Source organism: Carassius gibelio, chromosome B6 (assembly GCF_023724105.1).
Source record: "Carassius gibelio isolate Cgi1373 ecotype wild population from Czech Republic chromosome B6, carGib1.2-hapl.c, whole genome shotgun sequence".
Classification (NCBI taxonomy): domain Eukaryota; kingdom Metazoa; phylum Chordata; class Actinopteri; order Cypriniformes; family Cyprinidae; genus Carassius; species Carassius gibelio.
In genome coordinates, this window is record NC_068401.1 from 15341253 (window position 1) to 15360512 (window position 19260).

Here is a 19260-nt window from a genome sequence, read left to right on the forward strand (position 1 = left end):
TGAAATTCTGATTTAAAGGTCTATGGATGTGATGTCTAGCCTACAAAGGCATTTTGTCAAAGTAGCGGTTTATTATGAACATTAAAAGAAAAACAAGTGTGAAATGTGATATGAAGCTATTATACAAAATCTAAAACAAAAAGAAAAATGTTTAAGACGACATAAACTGACACTACACATGACATATTGGAATGCAAACTGTCCTTAAATAGAAAAGAATATTTGACAGAATATCTAACCAACTGTTTGTTACCACTACTAACACAATTCATACAGACCGAGGGATCATCATTTTTGTATAGAAACCTGCCAGTTCAAGCAGGTAATGTTCTGACTGAACATAAAATTAACTGAAAACAGAGAGAGAGAGAAGAAAAAAACACTCATTGATCTTATGCCATTATATCCCTTATAGTAAGGTTACATTTTACTCATGGCAAAATTTCTATAGAGAGGGGAAAAAATAGACTAGTTGCATGAAATGTTTTTTTTTTTTTTTTTTTTTTTTTTTAAGGACTTAAAAACACTGTAACATAAACCCCAGAGTGAAAGTGACCTGCACTTTGCACATATATTGCACAAGAAATCTATCTATACACAATAACAGGAAGCTGAAAATAACTCAAATGCCATCACAATATAGATCAGTGGTGGAGACACGTTTTTAATTAAAATATTCATATTAAATCAAAGATGAATTCACTTTTAATGCACCTTATTTCGAAATTTACAGACATACTGGCTCTTACATGTCCTATAGTTATTATTATTTTATAATATAGTTATTATTATTTATTCCCGTTTATATGAAAATTCATATACAGAGTAAATCCTTTTTTTTCACTCAACACATAAAAAATTAAATTTGAAAAGTTGTCAGGATTTTGAAATACCTAGTTGTTTTTATACATAATTGTTTACTTTTATTAGGTTGTGGCTTAAATGTATATTAAGGCATTCTTTTGCAGACACAAAAAATGTCAGTATATATATAATTATTTTTTTTTTTATATATTTTTTGCCATTTCCCATTCATTTCATATGGTCAGTCATTTTTGACCGAAGACCATGAGAGAGTCTTTTTTTTTACGAGCATTTAGCTTTTTCGAGTCACGCCCTCAATCAATTTTTTTGTGTTCACATACCAATGGCCGTAAAGTCACCAAGTTTCGTACCTTTTAATATCATATCTGAGTGGTTTATTTTGGAAATATCGTTTATTTTCTCATCCAATTTTGAGTATAGCAGATGCCTCCCTCGCCTCCTCGGGGAAAACGCCCCTGCGTCATATTCCCCAGCTCGACGGGGTGGTGAGTGAAAAACTACGGTTCCCAGCAGTCTTTGGGCAACGCACGCGCTTAACACAATTCCTCTCTTTTAGAGTAGCGGGGTTTCATTAGCCTGAGGGAGGGAGTCTACTGTGCTGAGCATAAACCGTAAACATCCATATCAAAAACTGCGTGTCTGCTCTTGATGTATGGACAGGATTACATATTAAAATCATTTTAAACAATAGAGCTTGTCAGCCTGATGCACTGGAATGATTTAGAGAAGCGTGGATTGGGAACAAGCTGTTCCTTTAGTGGGTGACTGACCAAGAAGAGAGAAAGAGGAAAAATCAGAGAAGAACCCTCGAACTGGAGGTAGATAAAATCTGGACATGGCACACCTTCAGAACATTAGGAACCAGGTAATCCAGAGAGATGAAGATGACTCATGCATGCCTTTCATTCTGACACATAAGAGTTACTTACTGTCCTTGTTGGAGGATGACTGAACTTAACATTAGCTACAGTGTCTTTGTACTATAGTAAGCTTTTGTAATTATGAATTATACTAAATATAGGCTGTAATATAATGAGTACACGTAGTTACACTGAAAAAAATAAATGTTGTGGGATTTACATAACTTTTACCCCGAAATTGCTTGTAAATTGTACAAACAATTACAAAGAAAAGGCGAGTTACACATTAAACGTGAAATATCACAGTATTTTCTTGTAAAACACACTCCGATAATCTTTGTTTTACAGCTTGGAAAATGTGTTTTTACAGTGTAGTTTATGTAAATATATTGTACAATTATGTAAAGTGTGACATTTAAATAATGTGAACTAAAGTGTAGGCAGTTTACATGATGTTCCTCTTAGGACGAAGAAATAAAATGGTAAATTAAGAAAACACTTCTCTTTCTTTAATAGTGTTTAGAATAGATCACAACTCGGGGTGCACCAAAATAGAAATTTTTGGCAGTATTATAACTGACACCGTAATGGTTGAAAGCTGATATGATGGCCGCTATGATTTATGATTTATGAAAAGTAGCCTATTCAAACTACAGCTCCAGTGTACAATTCTGATTTTGAAACAGACAGTAGGCTATCCCCTAAAGAAGGCAACTTTATAGCTTTATAGCTGGTCCTACTGAGAAACGTCACAATTCAGGCTAGAATTTGCAACCCTTTTACCCACTCACACAAATCTTTTCTAATGTCTTATTTTGGACATTTCTTAAACATTTATTGCTAGAGCTTTGCAAAATATTCTGTTAGTAACAGGGTTGCAAAAATGGCAAATTCCAAGGAAATGTTGATCGTCAATTAACATTAATTTGGATTATGCCATCTCTGATTTCAACTGTGATATCGTATCGAGTCTCTTCACATCACATTTTTTTGACATCGTCAAAATAGAGAAAAACCTAGTGTAAAGCCGTAATATTAAATATGAGATGGTGTTGTTATTCTGTAGCGGACCAGGATATGATGGACTTCATCTGTTTATGTTATGTTGGCCATGCGCACGTTTGGTAGGTCAGTGTGATAATTGTAGTGCATCATGTTTTGATGAGGGTTGAACATCAGAGTAGCACACCCACCGATCACACAGGTGTAGCCGGCAGAATAATTAACTCGGCTTTCTGAGAATTGTTAAAAAGACCTTGCTGATCTCATTTTATGGAGCCTCCAATGGGTGGTACTACCAAGAATAGTAAAGGTTTGTTTTGATTGCCCAGTGCTTTAGAAAAGTGTAATAAAAGTGTGATTAATGCGGAAATCCGATGTCCAGCTGATACCTAGGAGGAGGTCTTATCTCCTGAACTTTGAGTCTTGTCGTCAAAAGAGCGTGTTGTTGTTTTGATAAAACAGAGCAAGGAAGTGGATGCTCTGCTAGTGGATACACGGCAGAAAAATGAAAAAACTGCTTAAAAAACTACATGGGATTTCTAACAATTCACTTTACAGATTCTCATCTTCTCCGGACCTTCAGTGGAGTGATGATTGGGTAGATCTTCCTGAATTTGTTGCTTGAATAATAGGACAACGTATAAAGTTCATTACGCGTGTAAAGAAAATACTGTGTTGGATCTGGTCATAAATAGCTGGTAAGAATTTTCAAATCTTTTTTGTTTTTCTTTAGAATTCACGATTGAATCCTGAGGAATACTTCACTAAATTGGAACGAATTGGTAAAGGCTCTTTTGGAGAGGTGTACAAGGGCATAAACAACCGCACAAAAGAGGTGGTGGCCATTAAGATTATTGACTTGGAGGAAGCAGAGGATGAGATTGAAGACATCCAGCAGGAGATCACGGTCCTCAGCCAGTGTGACAGCCCTTATGTCACCAAATACTACGGCTCCTATCTGACGGTTTGTGCAGAGCTCTCATTAGATTACATGATAATTCTGTAGTTTGCAAGGAATAGTTTACTTGAATGAAAACACATGACTTCCTGGTAACACTTTACAATGACATGAGTTTAGATTATGTGCTATGTATCATTAACTAAATAAGCAATACTTTAAGAGGGACAATTTTTTTTTCTACATAAATACGTTTTGTAGCAGTCATATCAATTTGACATGTTTTAGGAATAAGAATGAATTAACATTCATGTTCATTGTTGGTTCATGGTACTTTATTATAAAGGGTCACTGACTTTGTTCTATGAAACACAAAATGAAGAATTTTTCAAACTTTCAGCCGTTTTTTCCCATACAGAAATAGTAGACAGTGACCATAGCTGCTATGGTTAACTGAAACCAATAAATAAAACTATATTTATATATATATATATATATATAATTTTTTTTAATGAAAAGCTTGACAACTAAGAAAAAAAACTATAAGTGGAATAAGTTTACATTAAAGTATTAAAGCTATTAAAATGGATATATGAAAATTATATAGAAAAAAAAAACACTAACACTCAAAGCCTTCATGTATAATGCATTATAAAGGTATTCATAAATTATATTGTAATGCATTATATAAATATTTACAATTATATTTAGATTTGTTTGTCATGTTTTAGTGCATTAAACTTTCTAAAGATGTGAAAATGAATAGATTAGAAGTTTTGCAGTGAATTCTAACTGGGGTTCCATTTAGTCATGATATCATGCAACACATTACAAGGCAGAATTAATGCATTAAAACTACTTTTATAACGCATAAAGGCTTTAAGTAAAGTGTTATCAAGTTTTGATCATAAAAACTTAACGCACAAAACTAATTTTATATTCAAATGAGAACTGAAAACAAAAGCTCATTCAAAATTGTAACAAATACTATAAAAGTATATAAATAATACAAAAATTCAGAAGTTGTATTAATAGTTAAAAAAAATCAGTTGAATTTATTGTAGAACTTTATTTTATGTGGTTTCTTGTGTTTTTCAGGGCTCTAAGCTATGGATAATCATGGAATATTTGGGAGGTGGATCGGCTCTGGACCTGGTGAGTTGGTCTTTTCATTATATTTCTGGGTTCTTTAAAGTGAGGAATAACTTCGGAAAATTACTTCAGGGAAAAACTCTGGGAAATGTCAAGGGCACAGGAAATGTCACTGTATTAAACATTCTCCAATGTGTTTGAGCACAGCTAAGGCCGGGACCTTTGGAAGAAGCATACATCGCCACCATTATCCGAGAAATACTGAAAGGACTCGACTACCTCCACTCCGAGAGGAAGATTCATAGAGATATCAAAGGTTAGTCTGCAAAACTTACCTCGGTTTAGTTCCTTTTAGTTCTGTGAAGTGTCCCTACATTAATAACACTGCTTTTTTCTACAGCGGCCAATGTGTTACTCTCCGAACATGGAGAAGTCAAGCTGGCGGACTTTGGAGTGGCTGGCCAGTTAACAGACACACAGATTAAGAGAAACACATTTGTAGGAACTCCATTTTGGATGGCACCAGAGGTTATCAAACAGTCTGCATATGACTTCAAGGTACAAGTACTTGTCATTTAGCTAACAGGTATCATGTTCAAGTTCTCCACATCAACATCTGTTCACTAGTCAAGACTGCTGCTGTTGTGTGAGGAAAATAAGCTCAATTAAATATTCAGAGACAGACAGATGGCACAAGCACTGACCCCCATTTTTTGCCCTTTTTTCTTCCCGGTGTCTTAGGCTGACATCTGGTCATTGGGTATCACAGCCATCGAGCTGGCTAAAGGAGAGCCACCCAACTCCGAACTTCACCCCATGAGAGTCTTGTTCCTCATCCCTAAAAATAACCCACCCACGCTGGAAGGGTCCTACAGCAAAGCCTTTAAGGACTTTGTTGAAACTTGTCTCAATAAAGATCCACGATTTGTTAGTACCTCTTTTTTTTTTTTTTTTTTACTTTATTAAAAAAAGAAAAGAATTGTGATATATTATTACAATTTAAAATAATTGTTTTTAAATTTATTATACTTTAAATTATCATTTATTTCTGCGATGCAAAGCTGAATTTTTAGGATCATTATCACATGATCCTTTAGAAATTATTCTAATATGATGATTCATTATCAAAGTTTGAAACCGTTCTGCTGCTTAATATTTTTTCAGAACATGTGATACTTTTTTAGGATACTTTGATGAATAAAAAGTAAAAAAAAGCTATGTTTTTAAAATATAAATATTTTGTAATAACAATATACACTACCGGTCAGTAATTTGGAGTCAGTAATTTGTTTTCTTTTTTTAAATGAAAGCAATACTTTTATTCAGCAAGGATGTGTTAAATTTATAAAAAGTGAAAGTAAAGAAAATATATTATTAGAATATATATTATTAGAATTTTTTTTATTTTGAATAAATGCATTTCTTTTTAACCTTTTATTCATCAAATATATTAGACAGCAGAACTGTTTCCAACACTCATAATAAATATATGTATTTAAAGTATATTCAAATAGAAAACTATTCTTTTAAGTTGTAATAATATTTCACAATATTACTGTTTTTTTCTGTATTTTTGATCAAATAAATGCAGGCTTGAAGAGCCTTTCTTTTAAAAACATTAAAAATAGTAATGTTTCCAAACTTTTGGTCTGTACTGTATATATAAAGGTATATTTCATCAGTTAATGCCATGTAAAGTATCATATAGATATTTTAAATATTCATAGAATAGAACTGTCATACCTGTAATTCTATTAAAACTCTGCCAGTGATGTCATTAGCTTTTAGATTAGGCTAATTAAACTTTAAAACATGAGGCTTTTAATTTTTATGATATGCTGTTTGCATCCACCAGAGACCGACAGCCAAAGAGCTTCTGAAACACAAGTTCATCACCCGTTACACCAAGAAAACCTCATACCTGGCAGAGCTCATTGATCGATACCGCCGCTGGAAATCAGAGGGCCACGGGGACGAATCAAGCTCTGATGACTCTGACATGTATGTGTGTGCTTTCCATTCCTAGATGAGCGATCAGCAAACCTGTGAAGATTCAGCATGTTTACTCTGTGTGTGTTTTCACTCAGGGATGGGGAGGGAGATGACAGGGACCAGTGTCCTGTGTGGACTTTCCCCACTGTGCGGCCCACTTCCATGAACAAGTTACAAAGAGGTTTCAGTCATTTAGACAATAAGGTAAACATGATCTAAAATCAGCAAAGTCAACACAAAATCTGTACTATATAGAGGGCATAAAGGGTGGTTAAACAGACTTTGTAGTGCCACAGAGGCAGCATATGTCTACACTGAATTTTAGTTGATGTAAATTAAAGTTGCATCAGAGCTGGCTTTGATAAATGGGACAGATCTGTCAATGTTTAATCTGATTTTATACTGTATTACATATTTCAGTGCCTCCTTAAAAAATGCTGTCAAAGTAAACATTTTATGCAAAAAGAGTAAGTGTAATAGATTTAATTTTAAATATTTTACTAGTTCTAAATCATGTACAGTCTTGTATATATAGTTGAGCCATATTGTGTGATCACATGACCTGCTCAATACTGGTGTTATAAATCGCAACAGTGCCTGTAGGTTTTTTCAGCCGTCTTTGTTCAAGAACAGTTTTCCAATAGTGATTAAAAAAAGTATTTGAGACTTACAAGCTATGAACCAAGCCAGCCAGCTACAAGAAAAAAAATCATAACATTATAAACTTTCATTTGAAGCAGACAATATTAGAAAATTGGACAAAACAAACCGAGGTACAAGACTATACTGAACAGTTTTAATGAGGGAAAAAATGCTAAAATCCCATGAAGTATCACAAATGACAACTGAATTAAAATAATTTAAAAAACATGCATGCATGCCTACCTATATATATATATATATATATATATATATATATATATATATATATATATATATAGGCTAGTATAAGTTATTGTTGAAAATCAGTTCCCCATAGAGAAAATTGATGCGACCCTATAGTCAACACAACTGATGTGACACTATAGTCAATTAAAATATTTAGCCCTAGCACTGAGCCTTGCGGTACACCATACCAAACTTGTGATCCATATGATATTTCTTCGTTTACTGCTACAAATTGATAACTGTCAGATAAGTATGATTTTAAAAATAGCAATACAGTTCCATTAATCCCATCATAATTGAGCCTACCCAAGAGAATGTCAATAGTATCAAAGGCAGCACAGATCACCTGTAATACAAATGTTATATTTAATAAGATCAGTTTCTTTTCTGATTTGTATTTATGTTATACTACAGATGAATTGTCAGTTTTATCAAATTGCAAACTTGCAAAAAAAAATTAGACACACACATTTAAATGTACATTTTAAAAAGAAATGTAAAAAAAAAAAAAAGATACAGCTGAAATTATTCTTTTTTTTTTATATATATAACAGACATCAGATGGTATGAAGAGGCAGCCAAAGTCACCATCTCTAAAAACAGTCATCACACCCATCTTCAGAGAGGTAAAGAATTCAAAAACTTACATTTATGGAAGTGAGCTTAGGCCTCCTGCTTTAACGTCAAGTCTGAACACGTGGATTATGTTCTGTATGCAGCTGAAGGAGAAGCGGCGTGTTAGCAGGAGCGCTGTATGTGCCCTGGAGGAACTGGAAAATGCTTTCAGCCTCGCCGAGGAGTCCAGCCCTGGAATCTCTGACCGTTTACTCAATAACATTACAGAGAGAGTGTGCAGGTAAACACATTTAATATACAGTATTACCTGTGTGTCTGTACACACAGTATCTAATTGAATTTTGTCATTTTCTGATTATGCCAGGTTTTCAGGTCATGCTGATTCAATACTGTAAGATACTGTGCTGCGCTGTGGCACTTGCATGCAGTACTAAATCTTCCGCATGAGTGAACTCTGAGACTTCCTTTGTCTCAACCCTGCAGGTTTACACTCAACGGAAACAGCATGCCTTCAAAACGATGAGGTCCGTCTGACTGCTGGTCAGCTCTGTCCGATGGAAAGACATGCCCACATCCTGCTCCTTCAGCCGAACACCAATCAGTCATTCCATTCTAGCCTGTATTAGGAGATGTTTTTACAGTTTACTTTATAGAATTTTGAAATGTCTAAATGAAATGTAAAATATGAAATGACAAACCAGGTTTGTGTGTATTCCATTAAATGTCATTAAGTACATTGAAATGTAAATAAACTAGTGTAAAAAAAAAAAAAAAAAAAAAAGGTAAAATGTAGGAAAAGGCTTAAAGGGATTGCCAGAAAATGACAATTTTCTCATCATTTTCCCGCCCCCATGTCATTCCAAAACCAGAAGACTTTCATTCAGCTTCAAACACAAATCTGAGAGAATTCTGTACCTTCATTAAAAAATCATTAAAGAATTGTAAAAGTAAACCTTTTTTTATTGTTTGTGTTGTAATATAAACAGATTTAACTTTATTCACATATAAATATTGATCAGTGCACATACACTTCAGTTGTTTACTATATTTGATGTTCTCCATGTATGAACGTTGATCAACGCTTTATATTTGACCCTGGACCACAAAACAGGCCATAAGGGTCAATTTCTCAAAACTGAGATTTATATCATCTGAAAGCTGAATAATTAATATTTCCATTGATGTATGGTTTGTTAGGATAGGACAGTATTTGACCGAGATACTATTTGAAATATAAATATTGAGAAAATTGCAGTTGAATTTGTCCAAATGAAGCTCTTACCAATGCATATTACCATATTTTCGGACAATAAGTCGCACCTATAAGTCGCATTTATTTAAAACCAAGCACCAAGAGAAAACATTACCGTCTACAGCCGCCAGAGGGCGCTCTTATGTCTTCAGTGTAGACTACAGGAGCTCTGAGCAGCCTAGAGCGCCCTCTCGCGGCTGGAGACGGTAATGTTTTCTCTTAGTTAATTTCTCTTGGTTCATTTCTCTCGGTTCATGTCAAATTAATTTTAATAATTAAGTCGCACCTGACTATAAGTCACAGTACCAGCCAAACTATGAAAAAAAGTGTGACTTATAGTCCGGAAAATACGGGTACTAATCAAAAATTAAGTTTTGATATATTTACGGGAAGAAATGTACAAATACAGTATACAGTACAGTATTTTTTTTTGTTTTTTTTTTTGCTATTGCTAAAAAATATACCCCAGCAACTTGAGACAGGTTTTGTGGTCCAGGGTCACATGTGAATAAAAGCCTGAATTAAATCTTACATATTAGTTTACATTATACAATCAATTGTTGTTAATTTAGACAGGACTTGAATTAAACTCAATTCATATAGATTACCTTTACAAAGTTTTTATTAACTTTTATTTTGTGTAGTGATTTTTCAGTGGAGGGACAGAAATCTCAGTTTTCATTAAAATATCTTAATTTGTGTTTTAACGATGAACAAACTCATACAGGGTGGGATACTGCTAACGATTTTTACTTTTATGTGAACTAACCCTTTAAATAGGACAAAAAGAAGAGAATGAAATGTTTACACAGTTCAGTTTTATTTGATATCCCTTCAAAGTCATAACATGAAACTTACTACATGCGGTGTGTACAGGAGCAACGCCTCAGCAACATGCTACACAAAATAAATAGTAAAAGCTGGAGAGAAGCGATTTCATCAAAACTCAGTTTAGTGCCTCTCAAAATAAGACCGGAAACTGAGGGCTTTGAGTAAACTCCCTTTTCTCGTGCTTAGCAATCTGGGATGGAAAACAACCGTTCATCCAACCCTCTTATTGCCAGATACAGAAAACGATTCCAGTCCTTGCATAAAATGTACAAAAAAGGGTGGAGACCATGAGCCCACACAGTGCATTAATGAATTAAGAGGGATTCGAAACGCATCAGACTAGCAGAGCTCATGTGGAGATGACAGCTGCTTACAGTATATTGTTATGAGTGCACAAAGCAACACTGCTTAACACCTGGCCAACCTTTTCAGGCTTCTGCAAGACTTCTTCAGGTCTTTGGTTGGACCCTGTACAGCATGTTGAACGGACAAAGCCAAAAAGCCTTATAAATAGAACTAATAATCCAAGAGGCAAAATAAATCTCCCAAATCAGATGTCTACATATCTGTCTTCATAAAGTGAAGCCGATCAGTAAACATAACACTGTCACACATGCTGTGGGACTTCATCATGCTACTAAAACAACAAATAACTCAACTGGACTTCCATCAAAATTAGACTGTAACAGACACATATACATATACAGTATATATAGATATGCCTTGCAAAAAATATTGGTAGTAAAAAAGAAAAGGAATATTTTTTAGCTTATCAATAGATCATAGGGAAAGAACTTGTAAATTAATTATTAATATGCTTTAAAAAAAAAAAAAAAATCATATACATTATAATTAAAGGGAACCGTCAGTTTTAGGCTGTTGATCCCAGTTTAAATTTTAGGATTTAGCGGCCGAACGATCTTGCATCGTTGTTGTTTTTTGACAAAACTTCACCAGAACCATTTCCTCTTCCCTGTGTGTAGGGGGCAGAAACTGAAAAAAAGAAGGGCTGTATTGCACTGGATGACCCTCTATCCCCATAAAGGGGTGAGTTTAGACTTGAGCTTATTTTCTGTCAAGTGGCGCACAAATCTAAACTAGTGACATTTGTGAATACATCATTTAAAACATTACACTTAGTTTGGTTAGTGAATATTTTTTGGTCAGTCTTCACTTTAAAATAAATATCTGATTAGTTTTCAGATTTAAAGAAAATCAATGCGGTGAGATCAAAAATCCCCTAAACAGTAGGTCGCTTAATAATGACCTTCAAGACATGCTTTAACCTACGCTGGAAGAGGACAGCACACAATGTACAAACAAATTCAGCTGCCTCATCGTCAAAATAACATTTCTATTCCTCTCCGATTCCTTCCTGTACCAGCATCTCACCATCAGCCCTTTAAAAGTGCCAAGGTGCTCGATCTTGGAACTTAGAATGGTTTATTGTTTCTAAATCAGCGCTAGTCCTTCATCTCACTTGCACATCTGCACCAGCTGGACTTAATACAAACCCTCTGTTTGTCAGCACTCCATTCAGTAGTATTCAGTCATGTTGTCCCAAGACAAATAATAGAAAGCAATTCTGTAGTCCTGGGACTAGATTTCTACTGAATAAACTGGAGTAACGAGTCATTAAATATCATCCTCATGATGGATTCATCTTAGCGAAGACCTTAAATCCTAAATACAGCAGTAAGTGTAACCTTAGCCAGATAAACACAAACATAACTTAATTCAGTCTAATGTGGTTTTAGAAGAATTCTTTTAGTCTAATGTGGTTCTAGAAAACCAAGACGCCCACTTTTTGTTTCATTAGCAAGAAAACAAGAAGAAAAGATTTAGAGAAGAGAATTACAGAGCGCAATACTGTCCGACCGACTTCTTCAGGCTGAGGTTTCAATAAGCAGCTCAAACTCCCAGCAAGCAGAGAGCTACCAGTCCAGGGTCGAGACTCAAGTTATTATGATGAAGCTTCTCAGAGCCACAAATCAGAAATGATAAAATGATGATGGTGTGTTTGGGCCTGGCAGACAGTGGGCCCAGCCCTCAGCTCCAGGAGATCCGTCTGACACACTCAGCTTCCCCCGTTTATCTCTGCTGGACCTTTGGGTACGAGCAGACTCATGCGTCCCGCGGAGCTCGCTGCACTTTTGATCACCTCCATCCATCTGCAGACATCCCAGCATGTTTTAGCATACCAAATAGCCACTTTATAGAAAAAAAAATAACTAAGCATGTTCATTTAGCATTAATAATAATAAAAAACTTCAAAACTACTATGTATTCAATTGTAATTAAGATATTTTATTTGTATGTTTTTATTAGCAAGAATGAGCAATTATTTGCAAATAATGATGACATGCAGTATTGTTCAAACATTTGGGGTCACTAAGTGTTTTTTTGGAAGTAATTAATGCTTTAGAAAGGATGCACCGGATTGATCAAATGACATTTATAATTTTGTCAGTGCTGACAGCCTTGTGGGCAGTGCACCAGCATATAGCGCTGTTATGTTACAGGCATCCTGAGCTGGAATCCCGGCTTGAGGACATTTCCCTATCCCACAACCCTCTCTCCCACTTCACGTCCAGTCACCTCTACACTGTCCTATACCAATACAAAGTATTGGAGAGAGAGAGAGAGAGAGAGGAGTGGGATTGAGAGATATCCACGAGCTGGGATTCGAACTCGGGATACCCGAAGTGCAATGATGCTATATGTTGACCTGCTGCCCACGAGGCTATCAGCAGTTTAACTTTCTATTCATCAAAGAACCCTGAAAAAAATAAACGTATCATGTTTTCCATACAACTGTCTTCAACACTGATAAAAACCATTAAAAATGTGTCTTAAACACCAAATCAGCATATTATAATGATTTCTGAAGGATCATGTGACAATGAAGACTGTGATCAGCAATGTCTGCTGATCACTTGGAATTAATTCAAAAAGTTATTTTAAATTGTATTAAAATTTTACAGTATCAGAAATTTAACTGTACTTTCATCAAATGATTGCAGCCTAAGAGCATAAGAGACTTCTTTCAAAAGCATTTAATAAAATCTTACAGATTCCAAACTTTAGGACAGCACTTGACATTAATTTGATTAATTACCAAATCATTAAAATGATACACTGAAATCAGCTGACAATCACATTATGACATAATTAATATGAAACCTAGAATAACCAAAACAATTTTAAAATAAATTCAGTATATATATATATATATATATATATATATATATATATATATATATATATATATATATATATATATATATATATATATATATATATATATATATACACACACCATATTTTTCGGACTATAAGTCGCACCTGAGTATAAGTAGTATCAGTCCAAAAATATGTCATGAGTAAAAAAACATATATAAGTCACACTGGACTATAAGTTGCATTTATTTAGAGCCAAGAATCAAGAGAAAACATTACCGTCTACAGCCGCGAGAGGGCGCTCTATGTTTTCAGTGTAGACTACAGGAGCACTGAGCAGCATACAGCGCCCTTTGGCGGTAATAGAGCGCCCTCTGACGGTAATGGTTTCTCTTGGTTCATTTGTCTTAGTTCATTTCTCTTGGTTCATGTCAATTTAATTTTGATAAATAAGTCGCACCTGACTATAAGTTGCAGGACCAGCCAAACTATGAAAAAAAGTGTGTATATATATATATATTTTTTTTTTTTTGTACCATACCTTTCAAATGTATACTCGCTCTCTGCCCTGAAGAAGTAAACATGGGACTTGAACTGCAGCTTGAAGACGTACTCCTTATGAATGCTATCTGATTCCCCTGGGGTGCTGACTGTGTAACCTAGCAATGGCAGACTGGCCAGGGGGAAGTCATCCTGCAACAAAAACAAGAATTATCCAGACCTTTAGACCTTCTTCAGGAACTTTCATCTTTCACAATATATCAAACAGCTGTTATTACCTGGTGTGTCTTATAGAAGAACAGGCAGAAGTTGGTGAAGACGACCCAGAGTTTCTGCCAGCCGTTGCTGTTCTTGAACTTCCTCAGGAGGTAACCAGACAGCTGGTTCTGTAACGGAGGACGACAGGACGTTTTAAAATTCAACTGCTGCAACACAGCTGCAAGAAGCCCTCATTCACAAGAGTCCACTGGTGCTGCATTAGAGTTTAATGAAAAGTACAGCTGCACAAAACACAGAAAGAATAAGCTGAAGAAGAGAGGACCACTTTTCCAAATGAGCAAAAAGAGAAATCACAAGAGAAAAGTCTCAAATTCGCTGGAAGAGCTTGAACTCTTCGTTCTACACAATTCTCACGAGTCAGTTTTGTAGATGTAGGATGTATCATCAATCAGGCCTAGGTTTTGTAATATATAGCCCTACATAAACCACAAGATAGATAGATAGATAGATAGATAGATAGATAGATAGATAGATAGATAGATAGATAGATAGATAGATAGATAGATAGATAGATAGATAGATAGATAGATAGATAGATAGATAGATAGATAGATAGATAGACAGATAGACAGAGATGAATTTAGATAATTAAGGATCACTGTATTTTAATGATTTGTGACATTTTCATATTCAAGTGAAGGGCTTCAAAACCTCGTTGGTACCTGGTTCATGCGCAGATAATCACTGAGAGAAAGGTTCTGGTTTCTGTACCAGCACACATGAGTGATCGTGTTGGGTCTCTGGCCCTGACCGAGCAGGTACCGAGGGGGGAGCTCTGGAGACACGGCTGGAGAACTGAACACTGAGAGCAGGCAGGCAAACACAGCAAGGAGGACAGATCGTGTGATGCAGAGAAAGTGATCAAGACAAAAAGGACAACAAGAAGCAAAAGAGAAGAAGAACAGAGGACACAGAGTGTTAGAAAGTTAGCTTACAATCCATAAGAAAGGAAAAAAAAAACAGATAGAAAATTCTTCAAATCTGTATAAGAAATGTTGGAAGAAATGAAGCATCCATGAAAATGTTTATTAATTCATTCAATTTCATTCCAAAAGGCAGTTACTGATGGACACACAGAGAGGAAAATATGTTACAGACATAAAGACATGGAAGGGGAAGGGTGGAGAAGCTACTGGATGTGGTGTAACTGGAAAATATGAGGGTGAAGAAAAAGAAGACAGCAACAGAAAAAGATCCAAGAGTCTTCGCCCCTCATTCACAAGCTACGGTTGCAGTCCAGACCTCAACAGCCAGCCTCAGAGACGTGTGTGTGTGTGTGTGTGTGTATTCATGTCTGTAAAGCTCAAACTGGGTGAATCTCACAAAAGACTATTTTCACCCCAAAATTTAAATAATATAATGGTTTGAACTGGTATTTAAACACATTATTAAACAGTAAAAATATTGTTCACACCAAATTTTATGATTAAAAAACTGGGTTGGAGAGCTTGAGAATGGTTTTCTTTTTGCATTACAGTACATTACAGTGAAAATGTTTATAGCTGATGTGAAAATAATTGATAATTAATAATAAGAATAATACAATAAGTATTTTTGTACTTATACAATAAGTTGTAAGTAGATGATACACTTAAAAAAATAAATGAACTTATTAAACAGATTATTTAAAAAGGAAATGTGTCTAAATTTATTGTAGAATATCTGTTGTACTGAATTAGCAGAAAAACATACAAAAATATGATTGCAAAGGATTATATTTTTTCATTACAGTATTGACACACTCATGGTAATAATAATAATAAATGCAAGTACTGAATATTTGACCAAAAGAAAGAAAGAAAGAAATCTTATTTTTATCCAAAATATTTGTTTCTTTTGATTCTGTGGTGAAATAAGACCCAAACACTACAGTCAGGTTCCTTCATTTGTACACTACAGCTGTAGTAAAGACCTACACAATCAGTCTCCATGAATGTGTGTGTGTGTGTGTAAATGCTACCTCCACGGCTAGGCTGTGGTCAGACATAGAGACGCTGGTGTTGCGGTGCCAGCACACATGCATGGTGGTGTTGGCCCTGTGGTGGCTCTGCTTGTCCAGAGAGCAGCGGGAAGAGTTCATGTCATCCTCAGACTCCTGCTCCAGAGACACTTCATCCGATGATCCTTATGATTGTGCGGAGCGAGAGGAAGAAAGGAGGACAGGGGAAAGAGAGGAGGAGCAATTGGAAGGGATGGGGTTTACATCTACTTGAGGATCAGTGATAAGGAGACTAAGGGACAAGAATACATCACTTCCTGCACAGTGGATGAATACATTGCAAGCAGGCTTGAGATACTTACTGTTGGAGCGATCACACAGGCTTGGGTCCAACAGAAGATCTGATTTCTCCTGACATTTCTTTGACATGTCAATAGCCATGTTCAGATCTTCAATCCATTTGTTCATCTCTACCTTGGAGCTGTGGAGGAGAAAGAGGCTCTTACTGAATGATGATGAACAGCAAAGATAAATATTAAAGGCACAGTTCACCCAAAAATGAAAATTCGGTCATCATTTACTCACCCTCAAGTCCTTTTCCTTCTGTTCTCTGTTCTGCTGAACATAGAAGATATTTTGAAGATTGCTGGTAATAGTTAATAGCGCTTACTGACTTCCATAGTGTGGGCAAAATAGTTTGTATATGTCAATGAGGAGCAGCAAGTGTTTGGTTATTCACATTCTTCAAAACATCTTTTGTGTTCAGCAGAAGAACAAAATTGGAATGATGACAGTAAATGATCACAGAACTGTTCTTTTTAGGTGAACTATCCCTTTAAAATAAATGTTTATTTGAATATAAAAATAATAATAAAATACTACTGTTAATAAAAAAAGTTTCTTATGCTCACCCAGGTTACATTTATTTGTAAAAAAATATATATAAAAAAGATTTTTAAGCAGTCATTACTCCAGTGTTCAGTGTCTTTACTTTAGAAATTATTCTGATATGCTGATTTGGTAATCAAGTAACATTTCTTGCTATTATTGGCTGTGTTGCTTAATACCAGTTACACGTTACATGTACATACTAATATAATAACAATAAATTATGCATAAATACATGCAAATAACCCTAAACCAATCCCTAATTCTTACCCAAAGCATATAGTAAATACGTGGTTAATTGATATTATTCAGTACTTAAATGTAGAATTACATTGTAACAAGAACACCTCGAAATAAATTGTAACCAACTGTTCTTTATTTTTTTAACATTAAAACCCAAATTTCTCAAGCAAATCAAACCTAAAATTCATCGTGATTCCCAGTCCTACTTAAACACGGTGTGAAAACACTTTCTTTCATATGCACTTTACCTAGCTGCCACAACAATGGTCCTCTGAGCAGAATATATGGTGAAACAGTGAGGAACAGACCACTCATTCTCACTCTCCTCCACCTGCAAAACATTTAAACACAGTCCAGAGTTAAACTTATCTGTACGACTCGGGATAATGTGACTGATCTCATCCCAAAGTGTCAATAATCTACTCGTTAACATCCGGTCTACTAGCAATCTTCGTTTCTATCGATGCTGGGGAGGGACAACAGAAGGAGCTGAGAGGGAAATGCAAAGGCTGACTTTCGAGGTGTTGTTTGGGAGTGGAGGATTTGGGGATTTTCTTCATACTCACCGGAGCGTCCAGCACAATGAGCTGCAAACAGGAGCGAAGCATAGACAAGTCCATGAACAGTATGTACGTTATAATGCGTTTCTCATTTGGTAATACAGACTACTGTTCAAAAACGTTTCAATGTTTCTGAATGAAACCTCTAATGTTGTTCACCAAGCCTGCATTTATTTGATCACAAACACAGTAAATACAGTAACATTGTGAAATATCATTACAATTTAAAATAGCTTTTTTTTATTTTTCGTTTATGTTTATGTCTGTGATTTCTCAGTACTGTCTGTCTTTTTTAAGCTGAAAACAACCCAGACTACTCTTCTCCTTCTCCGCACATGACAGTCCTTACCAGCTCTTGTAAGTGTATCTTTAAACATTCATCTTGTATGAATTGTTGGCCAGGACAGCGTGTACATTTCAATTGTCGTTAACGGCAGACACTACAAATAAGGCCTGAAAGATCACTGCTTTATGAAAACAAAGCTAAGATGCGAGACAGTGCAGACGTTTGGAGGTAAATGCCAGTGTAAACGTCATTTATCCCTGCCTGCCTGTGTACTTTCATCTGAGAGCTCTCCAGCAAACCACATTAATTCTAACTTCACCTTAAAAACAGCATGCTACAGAGAAAACCTGATTCTCATGTTTAAAGATGGACAAATCTTAGCAGAATGTTTGGACAGAGTCATTTATCAAAAAGGCCTTTTAATATGCCTGATACTTTACTATCCAATATTCCTCATACTTTACTATCCCATAAGGCCACACACACATTCTTATGTAAAACAATTATTTAACAGTGAAGCTCTTCATCAAATACTCAGTATGTGTTTTCAGGCATAACGATAGTATATCAGGAAAATGCCAAGATATTTTGATTTATATTTGGAGCCGACATCTGATTCCCAGAACCACAGAATCAAAGAATCAATTCCTTTTGGCATCGACTCCCAGACCTAACTGAAAGTCAGTCGCTAACAAATTGTGACGTCAAACCCAACCTCTACACATTAATGTTTTGTGTATTCTTTTCTGATGCCTGTGAACAAAAGCCACTTAAAAGAAGCCAGGCACAACAAATATGCTATAGACCTGTCAGATGAAACATGGAATTAATGTTTTCTCAGGATCCAATATTGTTCAATAAATGCTAGACATAGGCGGATCGGGTTTAAGGTAGTGCATAGATTTTATTGTTTCAAAGTTAGATGTGACGAGTGGGGCCGGGCCGAGAGCCGTGGGAAGGATGAGAGAGGACCAGGCCTGGGCTTTATTTTTTGTTTGTTTTTAGGTCGTCCGCGAGGGGCTGTCGCGCTGTTTTGTGTATATTTTATTATTAAAGTTTCATTTTGAATGTCTGCCGGTTCCCGCCTCCTCCTTCCCGTGATTATGAAGTTTGTATATCGTTACATTAGACTAAATAAAATATACAACACTATTTCTCCAATAGCTAT

The 19260-nt window shown here is 35.5% G+C and overlaps 2 protein-coding genes across 10 annotated transcripts in view; one reads left to right on the plus strand and one right to left on the minus strand.

The window, feature by feature from the left end:
* Positions 1 to 1367: 1367 nt before the first annotated feature.
* On the plus strand, positions 1368 to 9085 carry stk25a (serine/threonine kinase 25a). Of its 5 annotated transcripts, none has more exons than XM_052558534.1 (12): positions 1369 to 1690; positions 3421 to 3651; positions 4684 to 4740; positions 4885 to 4993; positions 5078 to 5235; positions 5419 to 5604; positions 6533 to 6678; positions 6765 to 6873; positions 8112 to 8183; positions 8277 to 8413; positions 8498 to 8524; positions 8617 to 9085. In XM_052558534.1, exons 1-12 carry the CDS (start codon positions 1661 to 1663, stop codon positions 8654 to 8656), a joined length of 1302 nt encoding a protein of 433 aa, XP_052414494.1. In that variant the 5' UTR covers positions 1369 to 1660; the 3' UTR covers positions 8657 to 9085. The 5 variants fall into 5 exon arrangements, with proteins under 5 accessions (XP_052414496.1, XP_052414494.1, XP_052414495.1 ...); XM_052558532.1 differs by lacking the exon at positions 1369 to 1690 and adding an exon at positions 3122 to 3285; XM_052558536.1 differs by lacking the exon at positions 8498 to 8524 and having other exon boundaries at positions 1368 to 1690; positions 8593 to 9085.
* Positions 9086 to 10183: 1098 nt separating this feature from the next.
* The window catches only part of farp2 (FERM, RhoGEF and pleckstrin domain protein 2), a 53194-nt gene continuing 44117 nt past the window's right edge, over positions 10184 to 19260 (minus strand). For 2 of the 5 annotated variants that reach the window (XM_052558530.1, XM_052558527.1), the window contains exons 22-28: positions 17813 to 17833; positions 17495 to 17577; positions 16478 to 16596; positions 16137 to 16300; positions 14176 to 14283; positions 13938 to 14089; positions 10184 to 12387 (exon numbers count right to left, since the gene is read on the minus strand). In XM_052558530.1, the coding sequence (XP_052414490.1) occupies positions 12294 to 12387; positions 13938 to 14089; positions 14176 to 14283; positions 16137 to 16300; positions 16478 to 16596; positions 17495 to 17577; positions 17813 to 17833 (741 nt within the window). In that variant the 3' untranslated portion in view covers positions 10184 to 12293. Of the gene's footprint in view, positions 12388 to 13937; positions 14090 to 14175; positions 14284 to 14838; positions 14979 to 16136; positions 16301 to 16477; positions 16597 to 17494; positions 17578 to 17812; positions 17834 to 19260 lie in introns of all 5 variants that reach the window. The other 3 variants (XM_052558528.1, XM_052558531.1, XM_052558529.1) reach the window with 2 other exon arrangements.

Excerpts from the sequence above, each read along its gene's own strand:
- stk25a (XM_052558532.1), top strand. The coding sequence starts at position 3,193 with ATGAAAAAACTGCTTAAAAAACTACATGGGATTTCTAACAATTCACTT. Across the intron at positions 4,994-5,077 it reads GATTCATAGAGATATCAAAG|CGGCCAATGTGTTACTCTCC; the intron begins GTTAGTCTGCAA and ends TTTTTTCTACAG. Across the intron at positions 5,605-6,532 it reads TCAATAAAGATCCACGATTT|AGACCGACAGCCAAAGAGCT; the intron begins GTTAGTACCTCT and ends TGCATCCACCAG.